The sequence below is a fragment of the Erpetoichthys calabaricus genome, chromosome 4, assembly GCF_900747795.2.
Source record: "Erpetoichthys calabaricus chromosome 4, fErpCal1.3, whole genome shotgun sequence".
In the NCBI taxonomy this organism is placed as follows: Eukaryota; Metazoa; Chordata; class Cladistia; order Polypteriformes; family Polypteridae; genus Erpetoichthys; species Erpetoichthys calabaricus.
This window is the reverse complement of record NC_041397.2, coordinates 300,420,791-300,440,756: the sequence shown is the minus strand read 5'-3', so window position 1 is coordinate 300,440,756 and position 19,966 is coordinate 300,420,791. Positions and strand designations below refer to the sequence as shown.

The following is a 19,966-nucleotide window of genomic DNA, read 5'->3' as shown; positions in this document are numbered from 1 at the left end:
TATATATATATTATGAGATATGCCTAGACACCACCAGACAGAGACCACTTCTTTATAAAAGCACACACGTTTATTGTTCAATAAACACAGTCCCGCACAGCACATAGCGCTCCCAGCACCAATCACCCTTAATACGGGCCTTTCTCTCCCTGTCCGTGGGCCGCCTTTCCTCTCTCCACGGGAGCTTCGTCCTGCTCCCACTCCCTGATTGTAGGGAGGCGGCCCCTTTTATTCTCACCCTGATGTGCTCCCTGATGACGTCCTTTCGGCAGCACTTCCTGGTGTGGAGGAAGTGCTGCTCTTGCACCCGGAAGCACTCCTGGTGTCCCTGGAAGGATCTTCTTCCATCATCTCGGGTGTGGCGGAAGTGAATGTTTCCAGGGCTTTCTGAGACTCGGGGGACCCCAATGGGCTTGAGCATCCTTGCTCCTCTCCCGTGGTGCCCTCAAGATCCAGGGCGGTTGCCCCGTCATGGCCCAGGGGATGTATAAGCCACCTCCCGGTCCTTCCAGACATCCTGGCTGGGTCTGTCCCTCAGCCTCCTGTGACAATATATATATATATTCTTTTGTATATAGAGTTATATATCTCCTAGTGATCATTTTTGGTGGAGGTACAGTATATATACTTATTTGGCACTGGGATAGTTTTTGATTTCAGGTTTGGTGCGATTGTTTTTGTATAGACACACACTTGTTTTTGTTTTTTTTCATTTCCTGTTGGAGGAGTTTCTTGAGCCAGAAATAAAAGAAGACAACCTTTATTATTAGAGAGTGTGTGTGTGTGTGGTTTTTATTGTAGTAGTGCACTGTTTTTGTAAATACACCATATGTTTTCCTTTTTTTGTTTTTATTTATTTCTGAAGAAGTGTCAGTGCTGAAGGACTGTGTCTCAAAGCCCACCTGACACTACTGCATTTTAGTTGTACAGCACTAATGTAAATAAACTTGCACCATTCACCCTTCAATTTATGTCTGTGTCTCATCTCTCCACTGATCCTGTTCAGATGTCCAGAGTGTAGGCTGGGGCCACTTCCCACTACACGGGATATCACAGGGGGGGTCATGTGGCACTCGAGAGTGGACGAAGGTCCAAGTCTTTAGGGTCCTGGTGCTTCCTGTCTTGCTATATGGTTGTGAGACATGGACGCTATCAGTCAGCTGAGATGAAGACTGGACTCCTTCACTACTGTGTCTCTCTGGAAAATCCTTGGGTACCGTTGGTTTGACTTTGTGTTGCTCATGGAGTCCCGAATGAGGCACATGACCTGCATTGTGAGGGAGTGTCAGTTACGGCACTACGGCCATGTGGCGCAATTCCCCGATGGTGATCCGGCTGGTAAGATCCTCAGTGTTGGGGACCCGAGTGGCTGGATCAGGCCAAGGGGTTGCCCACGTAACACCTGGCTGTGACAGTTAGAGGGTCATTTCCGGAGGGTGGGACTGGACCGCGTGTCTGTCTGGAGGGTTTCCAACCAGGATCCAGAGCTGTCTCGTCATGTAGTGTGTGCATCAGTGTGCTGTACCAGTGCAGGTTCCCCAACTTGATTTGACTTGATTGAGGATAAAAAGAGTCAATAGGGTCTCAAAGAGTAGGGTTGTCTGTGCCCATTCCTTTGAGCTCAGATTATTGGTAGAACTTTTGTGACAAAAGGAGGAACTTTAAACATTGCTAAAATGACATTCAATTAATATTGTGCTACGCTTTAAATTACAACACACAAATAATTTAATCTATCCACCCATCCATCCATCCATTATCTAACCCGCTATATCCTAACTACAGGGTCACTGGGGTCTGCTGGAGCCAATCCCAGCCAAAACAGGGCGCAAGGCAGGAGACAAACCCCAGGCAGGGCGCCAGCCCACCACAGGGCACACACACACACACCAAGCACACACTGGGGATAATTTAGGATCGCCATTGCACCTAACCTGCATGTCTTTGGACTGTGGGAGTAAACCGGAGCACCCCAGAGGAAACCCACGCAGACATGGGGAGAACATGCAAACTCCACGCAGGGAGGATCTGGGAAGCGAACCCGGGTCTCCTAACTGCGAGGCAGCAACGCTACCACTGTGCCACCCTATACTATATCATCCATCCATCCATTTTCCAACCTGCTAAATCCGAACACAGGGTCACGGGGGTCTGCTGGAGCCAATCCCAGCCAACACAGGACACAAGGCAGGGAACCAATCCCATCGCAGGACACACACAAACACACCCACACACCAAGCACACACTAGGGCCAATTTAGAATTGCCAAGTCTTTGGAATGTGGGAGGAAACCGGAGCACCCGGAGAAAACCCACGCAGACACGGGGAGAACATGCAAACCCACTGCGCCACCGTTCTGCCCTAATTTAATCTAAGTTGTCCTTATTTTTAAACATCCTCTGTAGTTTTTGATCATGTCACAGTACATTGTGATCAGACTCCATTTTTTCCTGTAGTCATTCTGTGCTATTTTACATTTTTCTTTCTCCGTTGGAAGCTTTGAAATGCACAGTGGATTCATGAAGTATTCAGACTTCTTCGATTTTTGATTTTTAAGTAATATTGAAAACATTTGCCATGGTGGGTTATTGGGAGTAGATTGTTAGATAGATAGATAGATAGATAGATACTTTATTAATCTCAAGGGGAAATTCACATACTCCAGCAGCACCTTACTCATACAAAAAACATCCATCCATCCATCTTCCAACCCGCTGAATCCAAACACAGGGTCACGGGGGTCTGCTGGAGCCAATCCCAGCCAACACAGGAACCAATCCCACCGCAGGACACACACAAACACACCCACACACACCAAGCACACACTAGGGCCAATTTAGAATCGCCAATCCACCTAACCTGCATGTCTTTGGACTGTGGGAGGAAACCGGAGCGCCCGGAGGAAACCCATGCAGACAAGGGGAGAACATGCAAACTCCACGCAGGGAGGACCCGGGAAGCGAACCCAGGTCCCCAGGTCTCCCAACTGTGAGGCAGCAGCGCTACCCACTGCGCCACCGTGCTGCCGATACAAAAACCAATATTAAATTAAAGATTGATAATAATGCAGGTAAAAACAGACAATAACTTTATATAATGTTAACGTTTACTCCCCCGGGTGGAATTGAAGAGTCGCATAGTGTGGTGGAGGAATGATCTCCTCAGTCTGTCAGTGGAGCAGGACGGTGACAGCAGTCTGTCGCTGAAGCTGCTCTTCTGTCTGGAGATGACACTGTTTAGTGGATGCAGTGGATTTTCCATAATTGATAGGAGCCTGCTGAGCGCCCGTCGCTCTGCCACAGATGTCAAACTGTCTAGCTCCATGCCAACAATAGTTAATAATAATTAATAATAGTTAATAATGTTGGGCGAAATGTCAAATTTTTCCATTTAAATGAATTCTTAAACACAGTACAGTGTGCAGAAAGCGAAGGGGTCCGAATGCTTTCCAAATTCACTGTATTTATTCCGATAGAAAACTGAAATTAGGTTTCCCTCCTTGAGCTCAAATATGGAGTACAATGTGAGCCTCTAAGGTTAGCTGCCTATCCGTCCCAACAAAAATTCTGGGGAGACCACAGATAACCACAGTTTATACAAAAATAAAAATCTGTTTATTCTTTCATATGTGCACATTTATTTGTTAAATCTTAACGTCGTCTTAATGCGCACAATGTGCGCACAGGTCAGGATGAAGTTAACAGGCTAGGGTTAAGCCTCTTGTCCGAATTCCCCCAGGCTGTGAAGGAGTTCCGGTGCGGCGTCGTGGATTGAGGATGTCATTGAGTTCCGGTGTGACAGCTCAGTTCTGGATGCAGTATTTCCAAAAGCAGGCTGAAAGAAATGGGAGGTGAAGACAATAAAGGCATTAAAATGCAAGTTCAAATAATGTGTGGCATTTCAAACTTGTTAGAGGACAGCTGGGATTTCTCAGGTGCAGTATCTTCTGTTCATCCGAGGACGTGACAAGCACTGGGTCAGCAATAGGTTGGCAGTGTCAGAACTACCAAGTGGAGAGTGACGTGTAAACTAGAATGTCATAATCAACAAGCAACATGTCACCAACCTCTGGCACTGCGATTAGTAAGCAGAGCTATCTTCATAAGCGATGGTATATAGCACCTTTCACTTGTAACACCACAGATGCGATGTTTGCTCTGAGTATGTTGATGGAGAAGTATAGAGAAGGCCAGAAAGAGTTGCATTGCGTCTTTGTGGACCTGGAGAAAGCATATGACAGGGTGCCTCGAGAGGAGCTTTGGTATTGTATGAGGAAGTCGGGAGTGGCAGAGAAGTACGTAAGAGTTGTACAGGATATGTACGAGGGAAGTGTGACTGTGGTGAGGTCTGTGGTAGGAGTGACAGAAGTGGGATTACATCAGGGATCAGCTCTGAGCCCTTTCTTATTTGCAATGGTGATGGACAGATTGACAGACGAGATTAGACAGGAGTGCCCGTGGACTATGATGTTTGCTGATGACATTGTGATCTGTAGTGAGAGCAGGGAGCAGGTTGAGGAGACCCTGGAGAGGTGGAGATATGCTCTAGAGAGGAGAGGAATGAAGGTCAGTAGGAACAAGACAGAATACATGTGTGTAAATGAGAGGGAGGTCAGTGGAATGGTGAGGATGCAGGGAGTAGAGTTGGTGAAGGTGGATGAGTTTAAATGCTTGGGATCGACAGTACAGAGTAATGGGGAGTGAGGAAGAAGGCAGTGCTGGCAGGGTGGAATGGACGGAGAAGAGTGTCAGGAGTAAATTGTGACAGACGGATATCAGCAAGAGTGAAAGGGAAGGTCTACAGGATGGTAGTGAGACCAGCTATGTTATATGGGTTGGAGACGGTGGCACAGACCAGAAAGCAGGAGACAGAGCTGGAGGTGACAGAGTTAAAGATGCTCAAATGTGTATTGGGTGTGACGGGGATGGACAGGAATAGAAATGAGGACAAGTTAGGCGGTTGGGAGACAAAGTCAGAGATTGCGCTGGACATGTGCAGAGGAGAGATGCTGGGTATATTGGGAGAAGGATGCTAAGGATAGAGCTGCTAGGGAAGAGGAAAAGAGGAAGGCCTAAGAGAAGGTTTATGGATGTGGTGAGAGAGGACATGCAGGTGATGGGTGTGAGAGATCAAGATGGAGAGGACAGAAAGATATGAAAAAAGATGATCCGCTATGGCAACCCATAATGGGAGCAGCTGAAAGAAGGAGAAGAAGAATTTGTAACACTTCCAGTGGTTCGTCCAGGTATTTAAGAGTTTTTATTAGAAGATTTACAATTGAAGCAGAGGCATGTGAGGTGAGCGACTCTTTCTTAGTGAGAAGTGAGGTGCATGCAAGTGCCGAACAAATGTAAAAATAGGCAGTAGTTCCTAAAACTCGGACCCCCAATATATATATTGTGAAGGGTGGCCGCTGCCATAACTCAGCCAGGATGCCAGCTGGATGGAAGGACCAGGGGAGAGAGCATCCACAAAGCACTAACTTCTCCGGGACGATAGAGGGTAGCCCTCCAGGGCCCACTGGGAGTTGGAACTTGGCACAGCTCTGTTGGGTTCTGTGAGGGGCCACCAGGGGGACATGTAGAACTCTACTTTGGGTTTCCATCAGACCTGGGAGTAGATAGATAGATAGATAGATAGATAGATAGATAGATAGATAGATAGATAGATAGATAGATAGATAGATAGATAGATAGATAGATAGATAGATAGATAGATGTGAAAGGCACTATATAAGATAGATAGATAGATAGATAGATAGATAGATAGATAGATAGATAGATAGATAGATAGATAGATAGATAGATAGATAGATAGATAGATAGATAGATAGATAGATAGATATGAAAGGCACTATATAAGATAGATAGATAGATAGATAGATAGATAGATAGATAGATAGATAGATAGATAGATAGATAGATAGATAGATAGATAGATAGATAGATAGATAGATAGATAGATAGATAGATAGATAGATACCGGTGTGCTTTTCTTACTGCAGAATCAGAAAGAGCAAACAGAGCCGCTAGTGAAGTGAGGTGAATGGTTATCAGTTATTGTCACTGTACCATCACTGACTATGAATGTGCGGTGCCACAGGGTGTCCCCAGCCAGGACTGAGTTTGCCCCTCAGGTACGTGTCGACACTAGCAGGACCCTACAGAGGTAGTGAGCGCCCCTTTGAGGCCGCACAGTGCCCTCTCACCTCTCTTCTTGGGCTTTTTGCCAGCCTGTGGCGAGGCCTTCTTAACTGTTCTTCCCGGCAGAGGCTCCCCGAACAACAGCAGGGCGGCGGATGCCGTGGGGTTTTTCTCCGACAATCTCTGGAACAGAAAGAGCAAAAAAATGCCAGTGAGTTCCATGACAATGTGCTCCTCTTTCGTCGGCTCCGAAGACATGTGCCAGATGAGGAGAAGCACGATGGTTTGATGTGTGATTTATAATTCTTTATTTCACCATCGGTTACATTTTTCAAGGCAGGAGACCTCTAAAGTGTAAGAAAAGAAAAAACAAAATGAGACTTTAAGCGTGTTTACTCAGGGCTTGCTTACAATGAGGGTTTGTGCTGACGAATAATTAGGCAGTCAGCCATTTAACGACGCGAGGACAACTCAGTTTGTCAAGAGCTGGGAAGAAACAACAGTGGCTAAATAAACGGTGCCGATCGCGAACGTGTGAGCGCCACAACTTCGATGAATGGCCTTCTGTCGGTCAGTTTCCGTAGCAACAACAGAGAATTCTCCCAAAGATAAATTCTCCCAGTAAAGCCGCTCAGCATTGCAGGTTGTTTCTCAGGATCCTCACATTTCTGAGGTGGCCAGTGTCTCTCACTCTCTCTCGCACGTCATTCTGTAGGATTGGGACAGCGGTGATGACAAATGTGCATTGTGGACGGTGGTCAGTGGGTGTGAAGGGTGTTGTTTCAGTCACTCCTGCGTCCAGTTCTGGTGAAGTCTGCAAGCTCTTGCCATGTCTGGGCAGATCTTTCTCGGGGTACCCACAGTTGAAAGCCACACTGACACTCTGACCAGGGACTTGATGTTGCTTCCTGAACTCCTGTCAGTTGGTTCACCCACCAGACCTCTCGAAATCGATGAGGATGTTGGGGTAGCAAAGCATCTAAAGTGTATCAAAGGATTGCTGATCCATGGCGGGACTCCAAACGTACCCAACAGCAGCACTTTGAATATTTTCCATCTGATGTCATCCCAACAGAAATTCGATGACTGGGAGGTGTCTGCCAGTCTGCTTTACTGTGTTGGAGCAAAGATCTTACTGACACCTTCCCATTTGCAGAGGGGTACACTGTGGCCGTTAGCAGGGAGGTACAGACATTCTGGGCCACTTACAGTTCACTCTGCTTGTGTCACATGACCCAAGGTGTACAGCTGGATGGACCCGTGGGCTGATGGGATTTGGGTCCAAGTCTGGTTTACCATCAGCGTATGTGCTTGAAAAAGCATTGAAATAATAAAATTAGCAGTATGGGTTATGGGAGCCATATTACAATCAGTTATATTAGGTAACGGAAAATGTATTTTAGGGGATTATATTACACTAGCTGTGTAAGCCAGTGCTGTAAAAAGCCTGGGCTCCTGGAAACTATTGAAATTGTCATAAAAAAAAATTCAAATGCAAAGTCGGCGGTTTTCGTTTCACGGACATACTCGCGGCTAAGTGAATCTCTATCTCCTTGTAGGATTCGTTTTGCCAATATTCTCGCCCCCCTTCTCTCTCATTTGTCTTTCCTCAGCCATTTCACTTTGGTGATGGAGTCGCTTTCTTTCAGCTTCATGCTGTAGTCACGTTCGCCTTTTTTCTTCCAACTCGTTAACTTGGGGCCACCTTGCCGTCTCTTTGAGCTTCATGCTGTAGCTTGCACTTCCGGGCCGGACAGACAGACAGACAGACAGACACACACACTTCCACACATAGACGTTTATATATAAGATTGCATGGCATATAACGTAACTTAAGAAATTACATTGTATTATATTAGAGCACAGAGTGACAATACTACTATGACTAATATATTTTAAAGTATGGTTAGGATACATATATATATATATACATACACAGTGGAACCTCGGTTTGCAAGCATAATTTGTTCCGGAAACGTGCTCGCAGTCCAAAGCACTCGTATATATCAAAGTGAATTTCCCCATAAGAAATAATGGAAACTCAGATGATTTAGTAAAGTAAAAATACATAAAACAAATTAACTTGCACTTTACCTTTGAAAACAATCATGGCTGGTGTGAGTGAGTTTCTAAACTCTTGTGGGATTGCACCCAATGGGACGACACGCGGAAGAGCGTCCCAAAGCAATCGCAGTCTCCCAGCGCTGTAGCAGTTCTCCGTAAAAGCGAATCCGAAAAGATCGCAGACATGCTATAAGTGCCTGCCGTCAATAGGTGATACAAGGAACAAGGAACATTATAAATGTGCAGGGCCCTGCCTGACTGCTATGTCTGTGTGTAAATAACCGCGCTGTTGTTGTTTCAAGCTGAATAAAGCTTGTGTTGCTAAAGTACTGAGACTCAGCTTCGTGTTTTAGGGTGCAAGATGGGGACTCGCATGTCACAGCACACACGCGTGCGCGAGCACACACACACACACACACGAGCGTGCGTGAGCACACATATACACACACACGAGCGCGCGCGTGCACACACACACACGCGCGCGCATACAGTCACAATGCTGTAATACTGTAGTAAACACTATACGCTCGTAAGGATGTTGACTATATGAGTGAGGCACGCCAACTCAGATGGAGAATAGGAGACGATTGCCCACAATCCCGCAGCGAGAGAGAGAGAAGAACCATCATCTCAGTTGTGATCACATGACGCTTAGCAGACAAAGTGTATACATACTACTCGTACTGCAAGACCTCGCTCGTTTATCAAGTGAAAATTTATTAAAAAAATTTGCTCGTCTTGCAAAACACTCGTAAACCAAGTTACTCGCAAACCGATGTTCCACTGTATATATAAAAACATTTATTGTGGCGAGCATCTGGGGGCGGTACCCAGCCGGGATGCCCGGAAGGACCGAAGGAGGAATTACACCTCCTCCGGACCACGAGGTGGTGACCACCCTGGTGGCTATTGGGACCACGGGAAAGGAGCATGGAAGCTCAACCCTATAGGGGCCCGTGGTCCCCACCAAGGGGCGCCCAAATGCCTGGAGAGCCCTGGTCCTCAGCACTTCCACCACACCTGAAAGTGCTGGAGGGATGAAGACCAGGGACACCTGGAGTGCTTCCGGGTGGATATAAAAGGGGCCGCCTCCCTCCATTCAATGACTGGAGTCGGGTGGAAGAGGATGGAGCTCGGAGGAAAGGAGTGGAGGCAGTCAGAAGGAGAGTCATTGGAAAGAGAGGCCTGTACTAACAGTGATTGGTGCAGGGGCACTGGGTTGTGCGTGTGCACTGTAAATAGGACAAAATAGACAATAAACGTGTGTTGGTGCTTCAACCATCGGTGTCTGCCTGTCTGTGTCCGGGCCACATCCCATAATATATATATATATATATAAGTAGTAGGGTGTTGTACCATGTTAGCCATGATGGATGCAATGAGAAGTCAAGCAAAATTGTAACAATTCGTCTCGAGCACTAGCCTGAGATTATTGCTACCATTATTCTGTCCTAGCTAAAGGCAGATGATAACAGGATAGGCCAATATCACACCTTAATAAATTTCCCGTATAGCCTTTATTCTAATAAAAACAATCCCTTAATATCAATGCATTTATAGGTCACTGCACACCATAGTCCATCAAATAAACAACAAATAGAAAAACAATCCCTTACACATGGATCGCCCCGCCCGAACCTAAGTAACCCTTAATTTGTAGCGCCACACACATATACATGTATCTACACATCAACAGTATTCATTCCCCCAATTCCCGTTCCAGAGATAATAAATAGATCCGCAGATTGTCCACTGTAATACTCCCGCAACGGCCGGCGAGCAGATGAGGAGTTCTGAAAATAGCGGACTATACATCCAATCTCCTCTTCGTCATAAAAGACATACAGTCAGACTTACGCCATGATTAAAGTATAGTAAGTCCGTTTTGATAGCTCACCTGAGTCCGTAGGTAATAGCGGAACGATCGATTCCCAGGTACAAAAGAGAAGACCATCCACCTTCTGACAGGACTGTAGGAGCTCCTAGGCTTTTCCCATGGCCAGTGCAGTAGCTGATCTGCCTTTTTTATCAAACAATGTTCTTCTTTCACACTCCTTCTCCTCCTTTCTCTTCCCTCTAAAAAGACGCACTTTATGCAAATGAATCCCCGAACCAACCGGAAGTTCCACCTCTGGGGTACCGCTGTCAATCTCTGTCGGAAGACTGTTCCCCCCCAACAACCGATCGACAGCAGAAAACATTATCTTTATGTGGCAGCGCTACAAAATGACCCTTTTTATTGGCTATCAGAACAGATTACAACATGCAGGCTTCTAAGGCAACTCAGGCCCCTTCTTCAGATGATGTACATTACATTACACAACATTGCGGGTGGCGTAGTGGTAGCGCTGCTGCTTCGCAATAAGGAGACCTGGGTTCGCTTCCCGGGTCCTCCCTGCGTGGAGTTTGCATGTTCTCCCTGTGTCTGCGTGGGTTTCAGGTTAGGTGGATTGGCAATCCTAAATTATCCCTGGTGTGTGGGTGTGTGCCCTGTGGTGGGTTGGCACCCTGCCCAGGGTTTGTTCCTGCCTTGCACCCTGTGTTGGCTGGAATTGGCTCCAGCAGACCCCCGTGACCCTGTAGTCAGGAAGTTGGAGACTGACTGACATAACATTACATCTTGCCTGAAGAAGGGGCCTGAGTTGCCTTGAAAGCCTGCATGTCGTAATCTGTTCAGTTAGCCAATAAAAGGGGTCATTTTGCAGAACGTTTCTAAATATATATATTCTAATATATATTGTCACACACATACACATGGGGGACAGTTTACAGCTGGGATCCTCGATCACGGTCCTGGAGGGCCGCAGTGGCTTCAGGTTTTTATTCCAAATAGTTTCCTAATTAGTAGACGGTCCATGCTGAGAATGAAAGTTGGCATTGAACTGTTTGGCTTGTTGGCGCTTGCATTGATCCAAGAGAAATCTGAATTGCACTCGTAGAGCTTCCTTCTGTGAGAACATTATCCAAGTGTTTTGTGGACCAAAACAGATTTAAACTTAACAGTCCATTCAATTCCCCTCTCATTCATTTTTGTTTAGCATAGATACTTCATGGTAAGCACATTAGCTGGAGAGCTGCTGGTTTATTGGTTAACTGTATCTCATGATGATCTAATGTCTGGTTAAGAAAACAGGCAACAATTAAAACTTAAATGCAGCTGCAAAAATCTAAAATAGGCAATTAAGGGTTCTGAATGGTAACAGGCAAGAGAACTAAAATTAAGCCCAAAAAATGTATTGCTTTAGTAGTAAATAAGAAATTGGTTAAAGTGAAAACCTGGAGCCATAGAAGACCTCCAGGACTGTAACAGAGTAACTAAACTTTATATTTGATGAATGAAAGCACAAACAAGGCATAGAATTAAACACCAACTATCATTATCAGCAAGGACTGAGATCTGATTAGGACACTGGCTGGAATGAAAACCAGTAGCCACTGCGGCCCTCCAGGACCGTGATTGAGGACCCCTGGTTTACAGGCTTTGACAGCCAGACCAGGAGGTGGGTGCTCTCACCTGATCCTCTCTCCTCTTATTCCTTTGCAGACCCTGCGTTTTCATGACATCACCATTGATCCACCCACTGCTGACTTCACTTCTGGCCAATCCTGATGACATCATTTCTGCTACCCAGAATTTCCCTTCCTTTTCCGGCTATCCTGATTCCAACTCTCCCTCCTACCCACCATATTTATAGAGCAGACTCAATCTGTTGGTCAGTTCAGTTGGGAACTCTGCTCCTGGAAAGACGAGTTTCTTTCCATTTGCTGATTTTTTAGTATACAAGGTGGCCATCCACAAACCTTTTGCTGTCTGCTGCCTGATATTTTATCACAATCTCTCTCTCTCTATTTATATATATATATATATATATATATATATATATATATATATATATATATATATATATATATACTGTATATATATATCCATCCATCCATTATCCAACCCACTATATCCTAACTACAGGGTCAGGGGGGTCTACTGGAGCCAATCCCAGCCAACACAGGGCACAAGGCAGGAAACAAACCCCGGGCTCGGCGCCAGCCCACCGCAATGTATATATATATATATATGTTTGTGTGAAATTTACCCTTAACAAGTTTCCAACTGTGTCCCCATGTTCTTGATGAAGTCATTTTAATGTCACCATCTTGATCCACTAGACTAATTCACTTCATAATTTTAAACACTTCAGTCATGTCTTCTCTTAATCTCCTTTTATTTAAACTGTAAAGGCTCAGCTCTTTAATTCTTTCCTCATAGTTCATCCCCTGTAGCCCTGAATCAGCCTAGTTGCTCTTCTCTGGACCTTCTCTAGTGCTGTTATGTCCTTTTTGTAGCCTGGAGACCCAAACTGCACCCAGGACTCCAGATGAGGCCTCACCAGTGTGTTATAAAGCTTGAGCAGAACCTCCTGTGACTTGTACTCCACACATCAAGATGCTATATAACCTGACATTCTATTAGCCTTCTTAATGGCTTCTGCACTCTGTCTGACAGTCGATAGCTTAGAGTCCATTATGACTCCTAAATCCTTCTCATAAGGTGTACTCTCTATTTTTCGACCGCCCATTGTGTATTCAAACCTCACATTTTTACTTCCATCCATCCATCCATCATCCAACCCGCTATATCCTAACTACAGGGTCACGGGGATCTGCTGGAGCCAATCCCAGCCAACACAGGGTGCAAGGCAGGAAACAAACCCCGGGCAGGGCGCCAGCCCACCGCAATGTGTGTATATATATATACAGTGCATCCGGAAAGTATTCACAGCGCATCACTCTTTCCACATTTTGTTATGTTACAGCCTTATTCCAAAATGGATTAAATTAATTTTTTTCCTAAGAATTCTACACACAACACCCCATAATGACAACGTGAAAAAAGTTTACTTGAGGTTTTTGCAAAATTATTAAAAATAAAAAAATTGAGAAAGCACATGTGCATAAGTATTCACAGCCTTTGCCTTGAAGCTCGAAATTGAGTTTAGGTGCATCCTGTTTCCCCTGGTCATCCTTGAGATGTTTCTGCAGCTTAACTGGAGTCCACCTGTGGTAAATTCAGCTGATTGGACATGATTTGGAAAGGCACACACCTGTCTATATAAGGTCCCACAGTTGGCAGTTCATGTCAGAGCACAAACCAAGCATGAAGTCAAAGGAATTGTCTGTAGACCTCCGAGACAGGATTGTCTCGAGGCACAAATCTGGGGAAGGTTATAGAAAAATTTCTGCTGCTTTTAAGGTCCCAATGAGCACAGTGGCCTCCATCATCCATAAGTGGAAGAAGTTCGAAACCACCAGGACTCTTCCTAGAGCTGGCCGGCCATCTAAACTGAGCGATCGGGGGAGAAGGGCCTTAGTCAGGGAGGTGACCAAGAACCCGATGGTCACTCTGTCAGAGCTCCAGAGGTCCTCTGTGAAGAGAGGTGAACCTTCCAGAAGGACAACCATCTCTGCAGCAATCCACCAGTCAGGCCTGTATGGTAGAGTGGCCAGACGGAAGTCACTCCTTAGTAAAAGGCACATGGCAGCCCGCCTGGAGTTTGCCAAAAAACACCTGAAGGGCTCTCAGACCATGAGAAAGAAAATTCTCTGGTCTGATAAGACAAATATTGAACTCTTTGGTATGAATGTCAGGCATCACGTTTGGAAGAAACCTGGCACCATCCCTACAGTGAAGCATGGTGGTGGCAGCATCATGCTGTGGGGATGTTTTTCAGCGGCAGGAACTGGGAGACTAGTCAGGATAAAGGGAAAGATGACTGCAGCAATGTACAGAGACATCCTGGATGAAAACCTGCTCCAGAGCGCTCTTGACCTCAGACTGGGGCGACGGTTCATCTTTCAGCAGGACAACGACCCTAAGCACACAGCCAAGATATCAAAGGAGTGGCTTCAGGACAACTCTGTGAATCTCCTTGAGTGGCCCAGCCAGAGCCCAGACTTGAATCCGATTGAACATCTCTGGAGAGATCTTAAAATGGCTGTGCACCGACGCTTCCCATCCAACCTGATGGAGCTTGAGAGGTGCTGCAAACAGGAATGGGCGAAACTGGCCAAGGATAGGTGTGCCAAGCTTGTGGCATCATATTCAAAAAGACTTGAGGCTGGAATTGCTGCCAAAGGTGCATCGACAAAGTATTGAGCAAAGGCTGTGAATACTTATGTACATGGGACTTCTCAGTTTTTTTATTTTTAATAAATTTGCAAAAACCTCAAGTAAACTTTTTTCACGTTGTCATTATGGGGTGTTGTGTGTAGAATTCTGAGGAAAAAAATGAATTTAATCCATTTTGGAATAAGGCTGTAACATAAAAAAATGTGGAAAAAGTGATGCGCTGTAAATACTTTCCAGATGCACTGTATATATATATATATATATATATATATATATATATATATATATATATATATATATATATATATATATATAAAATCCAACGTCTGTCTGTCTGTCTGTCTGTCTGCTTTTCATGAGAGAACTACTTAACGGATTTAGATCGGGTTTTTTTCTATAATTTGCTTGAACATTCCGGGTAGAGTTTGCGACTTCTCTCATCACGCTAAGTATCATAGAAATGATTTATCACATGAATCTGAGAGAGCGGTTACGGGTCGAGTGGACAGGGCCCTCCTCACTCACGTGCCAGTCTCCGTTCAAGTCACTCTACCTCTTGCTTCGTGTTGCCTCTGCTTAGATAGCGATACCTGTTTGTTCAGCAGACATCATTATCATCTAGAGATTGTTAAGGAGTAACGTTTGACGTTTTTGAGAGAGAGATCAGAGCTACGTGTGTTTTAGAGTGTATCTGCTGATTGCCAGAGAATATCACGGCCACGTGCACGCGGAGGACACTCTCCCGTCAGAGCTGAACACTATCAGACGCAGTGCCAACGTCTATTGATTTTTAAAGTTTGTCCTGTTTCATTACTATGTGAGCACAGTTGCAGGAAACAGCCAGTATTTATATAGAGATATAGTAACCATACTTCAGCCCATCCACCATGTAAAAAAAACAACATCAATAAACCAAAAAAATAAAAAATAAAATAAAATACAAGCTTGTCATGCATTATTCAGCAGGCATTCCATTTTTGAATCCAAATCCAATCAGCAACGTACTGAACTTGAAGAGAACTCTTCAATTAAGCAGGAAGATAGAGAGAAGGACAACTTCTCGTGCTCTCGTGGAGCGTGCCAAGTGCTACGTCTTCCAGGTCCCCATTAGCTTGCGACCACGATGTTGTGCCGACCCCTGCCAATCCATCTTCAAATCGGTTCACCAAAACCATTCCAAAACTGCCGCATCCATTTTAAGACCCGTGTCTGTTGGTTTTTTTGTGCTTTTCTTCTTCTCGTTATTAGCAGAGCCAATGAAAGGACATGAGTAGAACAAAAAAATGATTTCTCGTGCGCACAAGACCCTTTTTTTGTATGCTTGTCTTCATGTTTTGACAAAACAAACTTCTAGCGCTCAGAGTTTGTTACTAATGACGTTCAGAAAACGAAATACCGATGTCAGATTGCACACATACAAGCCATGTCTTTATGGTAAAGACACAGCTTCTAATATCGCTTTAGAATTCCATGTCAGCTTTCCAATAGTTAGAGTAGTGGAAGCAGAACAGGCCTAGCAGAAATACATAGAGCCCCTAAAGGGACATGTGTATCCCACAAACACTGTCACGTGAGTACATGAAAACATCTCATGAGTACGCAGAACTTTTTCACTTGCACGCAAAAAAGCTCTTGTCACCACAAAACGGTTTTATGTTTTGCACCCACCCCCACCATAACCTATCGTCTATGAGGAAAGAGCAAAAGCTTTAGATTCATCAAAATTTCGATCTCTAGGACGGATCTCAACCGAGATATTGAAAACATCAATATGTCGATGATGGGTATGTGTCCATGTGTCACATTTTCTTGAGGACATTCTAGAGCTAAAACGGCTGGACAGAAAAATTGCAAACTCGAAACTAAAGCTTGTTATGAGATGATGATGCGCTGATTCGTTTTTGAGCTAAGTCGTGCAAGAGAAAGAAGTACCATGCAATTAATTATGAATTCTTCTCGTCAATTTTTATTGTAATGACTTATCTTATGATCAGAAAGATCAGCATCCGAGTGGTAAATAATTACTGAAATGTTAGAGAATAGTTTGGGTAATTTGGTTCCTACAGCGCCAAGCCTACTGACACTCACGTCCAAAATATTTTTTTTGCTCATGTCCCCTTAGGGCAGCGGTTCTCAAACTGTGGGGCGCGCCCCTTGAAGTAACAATGGGTGCGAATGTTGCCATACGTGGCATAATTTCGCTATTCGTAGGAAAATTTTAAACTTGTAGCGGTGTATTGGCAGCAAAAAATATAGAAATAAATTTTTTTAGGGTTTCAAAAAAACGTTGGGGGGGAGGGGCGCGATTAAAACTGTTATGAAAACTCGGGTCAAAAATACTTAAAGGTTGAGAAACGCTGCCTTAGGGGCTCTGTATGTTCTTCTACATTCTCATTCAGCTCACCAAGGAAAGAAAAGACAGACCCACACGCACTCTCACCATGCCGGCACATGTCCTCCTCGCACACACAACCCGCTTTTTCTTTCCTCTTTTCGTTTTGCACCTTCCTTTTCGACCTTGGCGACTAACCGATGTCAAGCATAACTGCCTCGAGGAACGCAAATTAGTCTACTAATCAACATTTCCACCGTTTAAATAGTAAACAGTTTCCTTTGAGCTGGTGCAATATAAATCAAGAAAAATGCTTTATCTATACGTGAAATAAATAATATTTGAACAAAATATCCAAACAAAAGATTCATATAATCTTCCAGGGTGCTGCACTAGTATGTGTGACAACTTTCTACAATCAAATAATCCGAGGGGAACAACTGACTTAAACTCGAGCCAATCAGAATCACTTTGCTCGATGTCAGGTGAGCTTTGGTCAATGCTGGAATGTGATTGGTTACATCTGAACAGGATCACGCCTCCATTTAAATGTGCGGGCGTACGTCTATATTTTGAATCATTTGTCCAATATATAACACTCCGTTTAACGCTCCCATGTTGTCGATTTAAAGATCTCAGGGAATGTGAAAGAGGTTTTGAGGTCATTGCTTTCCATTTCAGCTTGTCCATCAAGTCTCTTTGAGTGGGGAAAAAAATCAAAATTCATGAATTGATAGGTCATGGTGGTCCAGTTATGAAAGGGGCTATATCAAGTTTTGACTGGTTGAGGAGATCAGAGCAAGCTGTTCACGTTGGTAAAGAAGAATAAAATATCAGTTTATCAACCTATCACTTGCAGACAGAGGTTTGACAGAATGAAGGATGCGATATACAAAGCTGTCACCCATCTGCTATTACATCAGGGGAAACACTATCTATAAAGTCTGCAGCTCAAGAAGATTTCAAATTTCAAAGAACATCAAACCAAATAGGAACTCGCTGTTAGAGGAGATTATTTATTAAGCAACTTTTGTTCAGTTATCCTTTCCTTAAATGAAGTTCAAAAAATGAAGTGAATGGGCTACCCTCAGGCTGGCACCTCACGGATTTGCAGCCTTCTCCAGGCCCTCCTCTCACCTTATGGCTACCACTTTCCATGGTTCTGAATAGCAACCTGAACAAGCCATTGATGCTCTGCACTATGGGATAGCAGTTAGGTGTGCTGCTGCCTCGCCACTCTGGTCACTGTCACTTTGGATGGACGTTACAAGTTCCCCTCCTTTGGTCCTTCTGTCTAATCAAGGTGAGATATTATTTGTGGGGAACAGCAGTCACCTGTTAGAGGTGAGATGTTTGATCTTTAATTGTAAAGAGTTTTGTTTTGCTGTTGCTAATTTTGTTTCATTTTCTTTCCCTTCTTTCTCTCCATGGTGGTACTTGGTCTGCCTTTGAGTATATATGGTGGACCTTCTCAGATGTTTTTAATCCAAACTAAATGGTCAAGACTTTAGTAGTACATTTGTTTGGGATCTTTATCTTGTTGTAAGAGGAAACGTCGTCCATTGAGTTTGGAGGCATCTACTGGAGATTGAGCAGATCAGATGTTTCTCTACACCTCAGAATTCACTGTGCCATTGCTGTCAGCAGTTCCATCATCAATGAAGAGAAGTGTGCCAGGACCTGTGGCAGTCATACATGCCCAAGCCATAACACCAACACTACCATGTTTAACAGATGAGGTGGTCTGCTTTGGATCTCGGGCAGTTCCTTGTCATCTCCATACTCTGATCTTCATATCACTCTTTGTCTTGTCTGTCTACAAAACCTTTTCCCAGAATCCTGCAGGCTCTTTGAAGTCCTTTATCACAAACTGTAATCTGGCCATCCTGTTTTTGTAGCTAACTAGTGGTGTTCATCTTGCGTTTCTGTTCATGAGGTCTTCTGCTGATAGTCATCTGTGACACACACACACATCGGCCCCCTGAAGACTGTGTCTGATCTGTCAGACAGGCGTTTGGGGCTTTTTCTTAATCATAGTGAGAATACTTCTGTCCTCAGCAGGTCTATCAGCAGTGGAGGTCTTCCTTGGTCTATTAGTCCCTGAGCTCACCAGTGTGTTCTTTCTTCTCCATGATATTCCATACAGTTGATTTTAATTATTCAACATCTCTAATGGTTTTATTCTTGTCTTTTTTTTCAGCCTCATGATGGCTTCTTTGACTTTCATTGACACAGCTCTTGTCTTCATGTTGAATAATAGCAACTACAGACTCCATGGGGTAAAAGCAAGCTGAGGTATCTGATGAAGCCATGGAACCCACCTGAGGAATCACACCTGTGATGCCAACTGTCCCAAACACTATGGTGTCCTGAAAATGGGGGGTACCATGTAGAAAAAGTGTTGTGCAAATCTCATTGAATGAAATTTTGCACTGTGAACTTTAATCACAATGTCTGAATTGCATGATTTGTAATTTTAAACTGTGGAGCAGAGGACTAAATCAAGGAAAAATGTGTGTCCCTGTCCCAAACATTATGGAGGGCACTGTAATTCCCTTTTATTATCTGTAAGGAAACTGCATGGAAATAATGGACAGTGTTTTATGGAGAGGACCCAGTAATTTGGGCTGGACAGGCCACCATAGTGAGACCCCAGAGGGGACTTCCAGAATGATTTGAATTCTGTTCACGAAGGAAAAAAATCAAAATGCAGTGGAGAGATCCAGCGTCCAAGATTGGAGGCAACAAATGGGATATGAGGAAAGATTAAAAGAGCTGAGCCTTTACAGTATAAGCAAAAGAAGATTAAGAGGTGACATGACTGAAGTGTTTACAGGAAGGACATAACAGCACTAGAGAAGGTCCAGAGAAGAGCGACTAGGCTGATTCAGGGCTACAGGGGATGAGTTATAAGGAAAGATTAAAAGAGCTGAGCTTTACAGTTTTAACAAAAGGAGATTAAGAGGAGACATGACTGAAGTGTTTAAAATTATGAAGGGAATTTGTCCAGTGGATCGAGACGGTGACTTTAAAATGAGTTCATCAAGAACACGGGAACACAGTTAGAAACTTGTGAAGGGAAAATTTCACACAAACATTCTTTACATAAAGAACGACAGACTCTTGGAATAAGAGACCAAGTAGTGTGGTAGACAGTAAGACTTTAGGGACTTGACGATTTTTTTGGAAGAAATAAGTAGATAGGACTGGCGAACTTTGTTGGGCTGAATGGCCTGTTTTCATCTAGAGTGTTCTAATGTCCTTATATTATCCATATTACTAACCGAGAATGGTAAACTGGAA

The 19,966-nt window shown here is 44.2% G+C and overlaps 1 protein-coding gene across 2 annotated transcripts in view; it reads right to left on the bottom strand.

The window, feature by feature from the left end:
- Positions 1 to 3,618: 3,618 nt before the first annotated feature.
- urp2 (urotensin II-related peptide) overlaps positions 3,619 to 19,966 on the bottom strand; it is a 33,267-nt gene continuing 16,919 nt past the window's right edge. For both annotated transcript variants that reach the window (XM_051927289.1, XM_051927290.1), the window contains exons 4-5: positions 6,209 to 6,326; positions 3,619 to 3,834 (exon numbers count right to left, since the gene is read on the bottom strand). In XM_051927289.1, coding sequence (XP_051783249.1) covers positions 3,803 to 3,834; positions 6,209 to 6,326 — 150 coding nt within the window. In that variant the 3' untranslated portion in view covers positions 3,619 to 3,802. The remainder of the gene's footprint in view (positions 3,835 to 6,208; positions 6,327 to 19,966) is intronic.